This window comes from Gigantopelta aegis, chromosome 6 (genome assembly GCF_016097555.1).
Source record: "Gigantopelta aegis isolate Gae_Host chromosome 6, Gae_host_genome, whole genome shotgun sequence".
In the NCBI taxonomy this organism is placed as follows: Eukaryota; Metazoa; Mollusca; class Gastropoda; order Neomphalida; family Peltospiridae; genus Gigantopelta; species Gigantopelta aegis.
Window position 1 is genome coordinate 52,434,360 of NC_054704.1, and position 8,518 is coordinate 52,442,877.

An 8,518-nucleotide genomic window follows, 5' to 3' on the forward strand; every position below is an offset into this window, starting at 1 on the left:
GAACCCGAAAGTGGCTCCTGGTAGCGAGCATTAATTGCAAAGCGACACAGACCCACTGCATAGTCAATGTCACGTAATCCATGTGGTTTTAGTTTAACGACACCACTAGAGCACATTGATTTATTAAATATCGGCTTTTGCATGTCAACCATTTGGTCATTCTGACATGTAGTCTTCAGAGGAAACCTACATTCCCCATTAAGTATCAAAGGATGTTTAATATATGCACTATCTCCCACAGACAGGATAGCACACACCACGGCCGTTGATATACCAGTCATAATGCAATGGCTGGAACAATAAAACGTACATCAATACATACACACATACACGCAGATACGCACGCACACAAACACAGACACGCACGCACGCACACACACACCGCACACACACACACACACACACACATACGAACACACACATATATATATACACTCATGCATACGTACGTACATAGATATAGATGCCTCAATAGCTCAAAAGGTATCGTGGCATGTCTGCAAACTTGCGGGCGATTCGGTGCCATAGGTTCGAGTCCCAGCAACGGCATGGGACAATTTGTGAGGCCAGAAAGGATTTAACTATCCCCTGCGCCAGTGCGTTAATATCTATGTATGTAACAGTCAACCTCGACATACATACAATATATAGATATTCATACATCAATACATACATACATACATACATACATACATACATACATACATACATACATACATACATACATGCCTCAATAGCTCAGAACGCATCGTGGTTAGTCTGCAATTTGCGGGTGATTCGGTTTCACAGGTTCGAGTCCCAACAACGGCATAAAACAAGTTTTGGGGCCAGAAAGGATTTAATTATCTTCTGCGCCAGTGCGTTAATATCTATGTATGTAACAGTCAACCTCGACATACATACAATATATAGATGTTCGTGCATCAATACATACATACCTGTAACACATAGTATATGCATGCATAAAGACATAAATATATACCCACATATTTACAACACAAGCACAATCAACGGAACGCAAAACATACACATGGTGGACTTTTGTCAGTAACACTCGCCGTCTCATTTAATATTCCAAGGTCAGTCTGTTCCGACATTGGTCTAGTTTTGACCACCGGCTTAATTACCATTTTATCAACTATCAGCCGGGTGTAATGAGTACTAAATTAAAACTAATGATATTCATTTCAGTATATCCTCAACGAACAAAATGCAAATTTGCGATTATTAAAATAAATTAATGAATATTTGTTTGAAGATAAATACGAAAACCTAAATAAGATTACACCGTTGCCATAAACTAGTATTGATGTGAACGGAATTGTATTCAGGTGGTCCCATAAACCCCCATGGTCTCCAATGCACCTATTACCAAACATAACGGTTAGCTACATGGCCAGATTGTACCCGAAAATGGCATCTCATTACTAGGGTGTAAAGTTTATGAGAGTTACCTTTCTTTAAAAGGGGAGGTTAATCACTGTCTATTAAATATCGTCTGCTGACCAGTACGTCGACTGGAGAGCAAGCTTCGAGCATCTATCAGTTTTTCAAAATGAAGGTAAGTTTGTTCATCTACTTTCATTGATCAAGAAAGAAAAAAAGAGCTTATTACTATTATTGAACAAACAAAAACAAAAATAATTAAATTTATCCTTAATGTACCGCTCAAAATAAGATCATCAATATATTGTTTTTAAACAAATATATAAATAGACACGGCTTGGGTCGGTTGTTTGTTCATTACATTAAATAATAATATCCAAGCACAATATCTACTTTTATTTTTATAGGTATACTGAAATTTATTTCACTACATTATTCCCAAAATATTTAAATAAATGCATATACAAATATCGAATAATACATTTATTGACATACTTGTATACTAAGTTAGTTGATGAAGAACAGTGGCCAAGTAACGGGGTCTAGCATTCAAACATAAATATACGTATACCTATATATATATATATATATATATATATAGTAAAGTACGCTTATAACGAACTGCAAGGGACCAGCTTCATTGGTTCGTTATAACAGTAGTTCGTTGTACACATTTGCAGAAGTTGGTAATTTTTATTCCGAAAGTCGGCCATTTTGAATTTTGAACTCAATATAATAGTAAAAAAAATAAAAAATGCCTTGGTGATTATAAGACATTTATAAAAAATATATCATTTATTACAATCAATAAATACAACAAAACATTACTGAAAGATCACTTCAAAAGAGTTTAGTGAATTACATGTACCTAATCACGTTTCGTCACGTAATCACTAATCGTGGTTTGTTTACTTAGCGTTGGACGCATAACTTCTAATGCCAAGTCAATGTCCGCAATGCTGTCAAATACTGGCAATCGAATATCTCCTTTGCTCTGAAAAAACAGTCTGACTGTCTCGAGTGCCTTGTGCGTTTCAACTGCTGTGGGCGTTGGCTGTTCGGGTGGCTCCTGTGTATCGTCCTCTGGTTCCGGTATAATTAGTGACTTAATCCCTTAATTGATACCTGTTCCCAAGTCCAGACAAACAAAAGTTATTTAGGCTGTTGTTTTAGTGCGGTCGTGCGGTCGATCCCACGGCTTTGCAGCGTTTTACACTGATTGGTTTGATACGTAATGCTTCCGGTATTCACGGTTCGTTATGTAAACACTTATTTACACTGGAATTAACTATTTGGGACCACAAAATTGGTTCGTTTTAACAGTTAATTCGCTATACATAGTTCGTTCTATACATTAAAATGTATTACTAATATATAGGGGAGAAAATCGGGACTTTACAATCAGTTCGTTCTAACCGGTAGTTTGTTATAAGCGTGTTCGTTCTAAACGTACTTTACTGTATATATATATATATATATATATATATATATATATATATATATATATATATATATATATATATATATATATATATATATATATATTAAAAGCGGGAAAACATCTTAACCATCCGAAAACCATTCCTGTTTCAAAGTGATTATACTGCCGCAACCAGAGCCACACGACTACCGCATCAAAGGTCGTGGTATGTCAGAAGTATCACGTAGTCGATTATCAATTAAACAATGTGCGCTGGTTACATCTTTAAACAACAGCATATTTTTGGAACTGACTGATTATAAAATATTTACAAAGAACACATTGCAGTGGTATTGGAACGTGAATCTAATATTATTGTATAGTTATTTTGTTTACATAATTTATCATGAATTCATACTGATATAGGTGACACTAATGCAAGTTAAAACGTTTTAGTCAGCCAACAAAACAAAATATTATGTATAAAAATACTGAACTTATGTTACAAAACTAACACATTTAAGATATAGAGATTATTATACGAGCTTGCGTGTCGTACTGATTTTACGAAACGAGTGTCAGGATTTTTGTATTGCCCAAGCGAGGGTAATATGTATCCTTACACAAGTTTTGTAGAATCAGTGCGACACATACACGCGAGTGTAATAATTTATTTACTATCCATATCATTATTGTTATTTTTTTTATGAATAACAAGGATCGTCTCAAAATGTTTCAACCACAACTAGAAGTAGACGACGAAGTGACGTTATATTTGACATGCAAAGTCAGTTAGGACTTGGGGGAAAACAACGTCATGTTATGACGTCCCTTTCCAAAATGACGTCATTACACTTGTTATTACACGCATGTTTCGTATGATTATTATTAACTCGGTTATGTTGAACCATGTAGGTATTAAATAAATATATTGCATAAATATATTGCTTTTTCAAGAACATTAACTTCAAAGTAATGTGACGCGCCAAGGCAAGTAACTGTCTTTGATAGTGATACTGTTATTTGGCTTTGTATTGGTGTATTATATGTCCTGAGTATTTTGATTGAATCCCGAAAGTTTACTGAAGAATAATCGCAAATACCCGTAAAACGAAATGGCAAATACAGACAGCACTAAACCTCATTTACCCCCACCCACCACCACTCTTGTTCCTTCATCAGTATCTAAACTGAACTGAATTGCAATATATGTTATTAAACCAGCGCGCTTTTCGCAAAAAAAAAAAGCTGGCCGTGTTGATCAGCGCCTACGAAAAAACGCAACTAAATTAGCAGTGAATTAATTATACTATGCATTTCCATTCAACCGTGTGGCGGGACGTAGTCCAGTGGTAAAACGCTCACTTGATGCGCGATCGGTTAGGGATCGATCCCCGTCGGTTGGCCCATTGGACTATTTCTTATTTCAATCAGTGCACCACGACTGGTATAACAAAGGCTGTGGTACGTGTTTTCCTGTCTGTGGAATGGTGTATAAAAATATACTTTGTAGTGGGGTCATATTTGAGGGTGAATTGCAAGTCTTTGGGACCTTCAGAAAACATTTAGTCCCCATGTACCTTGCGAAAGTACTAGCTAATTCCACCAGAAGGCCAAATCCATTATAGCTGCGGGGCCATACTGGAAATAGAAATGTCTCCATGTTTGACTTAATATGTAAGTTTTAATCACGAATAAAGTATTTACTCCCGTTACAAAAATAATGCCTAATATTCTGATGGGGTTAGATCTGTAATTTGAAAGCATCTTGATATTGAAATCCAAGATGGCCGTTGTTAACCACATTGATATTTAGAAAACGTCAGAGATCTTGATATATTTGGGTCAGATCATAAGTGAATCGTGTTTTCATACCGAAGAGTGGATGCACAATCTATTGGTGATATTATTTGTGAAATCAGAATATGATGTGTCCGACTTTAGTTATGACGAATGAAGTTCAAGTGTGAAACAGACATAGTCTCAATTATGACCAATCATACATTATGAACTTTTTTTTTAATTTGCAGTTGTAGCGTACTTCAATTTTTTTTTTAAATATATAGCGCAATTTAATGTTTCAATACAGCTGCCACGCCCTCCATGTTAGATTTCCAGGTCAAAATGAAATACACTTACAAAAAGATCACACAGAAACGGTTATGAATTCCCAATTTGGTGTAAATAGATACCTATTCTAACACTATTAGTTTAAGGACTCCAACATGTTTGTATTTTAAATATTGTGAACAACGGCCATCTTGGATTTGAAGTTCAAGATGACCTGAAAATACAAACGTGAACTCACCTAAATGTGCAGATAGATACATGTTTTATGATTTAGCCGAAATATTTCAAAAGTTCCGCTGTTTTTTAATTATTAATATGGTGGACAACGGCCATTTTGGATTTGAATTTGTAGATGACCTTAAATTGCAAAAATAACCCCACAAGAAGAATAGGCACCCTCTGTGTAATGGGAATAGACACCTTATTTGTGATTCTAACTTACATTTTAAAAGTTTTGTCACGATTTTTTATCTCCAGAATGGAGGCCGGCAGCCATCATGGATTTGGCCCTCTGGTGGAGATAGCCAGAACTTTCGCGAGATATATGGGTCCTAATTTTTGTCTAAAGGTCCTAATGACTTTAAATTCTCCCTCAAACTTTGATCCCCGAAAAACGGTAACGGGGTAGTCATATTTGACCCCACTATTGCTACTAATGAAACAATTTAGCGGGTTTCCTCTCTAAGACTACATGTCGCAATTATTGAATATTTGACATCCAATAGCAGATAATTAATTAATCAATATGGTCTAGTGGTTTCGTTAAACAAAACAAATTTATTCCATCCATTTTGTTGGTTTCTGTTTTATTACTGGGGTTTTTTTCTTCTTCTTTTTCTAAACAGTAATTTTGTTAGTGTTTTACTGCTTGTTGATTGCTAGCTTTATTAGTTACGCAGTGGTCTAATCGATTGCTTGCTTAAAATCTTGCCTGATTGCTGGATCGATTGTTTACTTGGTTTGTAGCCCTGTTGTTGTTCTGTTGCTTGCTTAGATGTTTGGTTCCTTCCTCAGGTATTTGTTTTCTTGACAATCTTGATTAGTTTTTTTTTTACTCTATGATATTCAACTGAACCAAATGATTGTTCGTTTTCGTTACAGGGTCTTTTTGTCGCAGTCGCATGCTTTTGTGTCGCCGTCGTCGCCAGCAGCGGCCTTGTTGGTCATGTTGGTGGTGGCTACGGGAATGTCGGACACGGCTACGGAAAGGCTGGAGTTGCCTATGGTCACAATAACCACGGACAGAAGAAATATGGCCAGGACAACGGACACCACGTTTACGGAGAACACAATGCACGTGAAAAGGGATACAACACCGACGACGGCCACTATGCCGACAGAGAGGCAAAACATACATCTGGAGTACACGGATCTCACGGCAAGGGCAACGCCGCCGCAAACCATTACGGCCACCATGCCGCCCGCCTCGCAAACTACGGTAAAAAGGCCGCTGCACACAGCAACTACGCCCGATACCAAAACGCAGATCAGGCTGCATACAAACGCAAAGATAATGCTGCTAAGTCTAAAGCGACTTCCAAATTCAACAAGAACAATTATTACAAAAAGGGTGGCATCTTCAGCGACAACGTCAAGTATGGCTTCAACAAGAAATACAACAAACACACCGACGAGTACGGCGACTACGTCGTCAACGAGCATGATGATCACCACAGTCTGGACGACTACAGAGACCACCACGATGCGGCCAACCGAAAATACGGCGACCACGCTCACAACAAGTACAAAAGCAACCGTGCCCATGCCAACAAGGGAAGCAAGTACGGACACGCGGCTGCCAAACATCACTACAAGGATGGTAAACACGGCGCCAATTCTGCCCACAAGGTCAAGTCAGGAGCAGGGCACCATGCTCGTGATTCCAAATACGGACACGATACCGGAAGCAGCAAGTACCACGACCAGGCCCATGTTGCCCACGCCAACAAGTATGACGACTTCGCTGTTCGTGATGCCGCCCTCAGCAGGAAATCGGCTGCCAACGCTGCTGCCCACGATGCCCACGATTACGCTCGCCTTCACGGTGGTCGTGGTGCCGGAGCTGGCTATTTACCTTACGGAAAGGGATATGGATACGGACGTCGTGGTCATGTTGGGTATGGAAAACATGGTGCTGCTGCTTATGGAAAAGGTGCATCTCAGTACGCAACTGGAGCCAACCACGATGCCCATAAAGCCGGACGTTACGGTCTTAAGAGTAAAGACCATCTCAATAACAAACTCACCGCTGCCTACCACGAGGATAAATACAACAACGGTCACGACGATAAATACTACAAAGGTGCCGCAGGTGCTGCTCACAAGAAGTCTTATCACCACGACGCTGCAGCAGCTGCTGCTAACACCAAAGGTTACGCAAACAAGGCTGCCGACGCTGCTTCTAAATATGCTGCAGCCGCTGCTAACCACGATCTTTACCAGGACAAGCACAAGTCCAACAATCTGAAGCGCGTTTATCACGACAAGGCCAGCAACCACAAAGTCTACAAGAAGTTCCATCATTCGAGCAGTGTCGGAGGTAAAAATTACGAAAACCTAAACTATAACAGAAAGAAGTACAATGATAAGTATGGAAGCAGTGCTCATCACCAGAATGCAGCTGCCAAAAAATTCCACCAGAACTTTTACCAAAACAAGCATCATGCTCAGGCCCACAGCAACGATAAATCTGCTAAGAATCACGCCCAGCAGGCTTACAAACACAACAAACACCAACAGGCTCAAGGAGGATTGTCTGGAAAGCAAAACTACTACCACGGCTACAACAACGCTGCCGCCAAACACTACAACCACGATAGTGCTGGCGGTAAGCACCACAAAGGTGCGTACAAAGCCGCTGCCGCAAACCACGGACTCAACGATTACGCTGTCCACCATTACGGCAAAGATGCCCGTGCTTACAATGATGCCGGATCTCATGCGACCCACTACGCTAACGCTCACGGCCCTGCTGTGCATGGATATGGGTCAGGAGTTGGGCATGGATTAGGACATGGTGCTGGATTTGCTGGTGTTGGCCACGGTGCTGGGCTTGGAGTTGGACACACCGGACTTGGCCATGGGTTTGGATATGGTTATGGACGAGGCGTTGGATATGCTGGTCTTGGCCATGGACGCGGTTTTGGATATGGTGGAATTGGACATGGTGCTGGGTATGGTGGAGCACGCTACCCACATGCATATGGATACAACGGGTACACTGGACGTGGATTTGGTGGACGTGGATTCGGTGGACGAGGATTCGGAGGACGTGGATTTGGAGGGCGTGGATACAGTGGATACAACGGGTATGGGAGATATCGAGGTTGAGACATCAAAGGATGGCGGGCTTCAGGCTCTCCGCAAGAAACTGTTTTCATCATCAAGGAAGACTTTTCAAAGTGCTACTTACAGCGTAATATTGTAGAATGTGCATCACACCTTAGTAATAGTAATACATGTTTTAAATTTAACATGATTAATAACAAACAAATAAATTGAATTAAATATATTTTATTCAAAGTAATTGTAAACATTTCATATTTTAAAAAGATAAACGGTAAAACTGTTTATGCACTAAAAATGAGAAAACAAATGCATCTGAAGAACAATGCTAGTTTTAAAATTGTTAAGTAGACAAAT

At 39.5% G+C, this 8,518-nt stretch overlaps 1 protein-coding gene across 1 annotated transcript; it reads left to right on the forward strand.

Annotated features, from left to right (window-relative positions):
- Positions 1-1,555: 1,555 nt before the first annotated feature.
- On the forward strand, positions 1,556-8,206 carry LOC121374606 (hornerin-like). Its single transcript, XM_041501711.1, has 2 exons — positions 1,556-1,561; positions 5,978-8,206. Exons 1-2 carry the CDS (start codon positions 1,556-1,558, stop codon positions 8,204-8,206), a joined length of 2,235 nt encoding a protein of 744 aa, XP_041357645.1.
- The last annotated feature ends 312 nt before the right edge of the window (positions 8,207-8,518 follow it).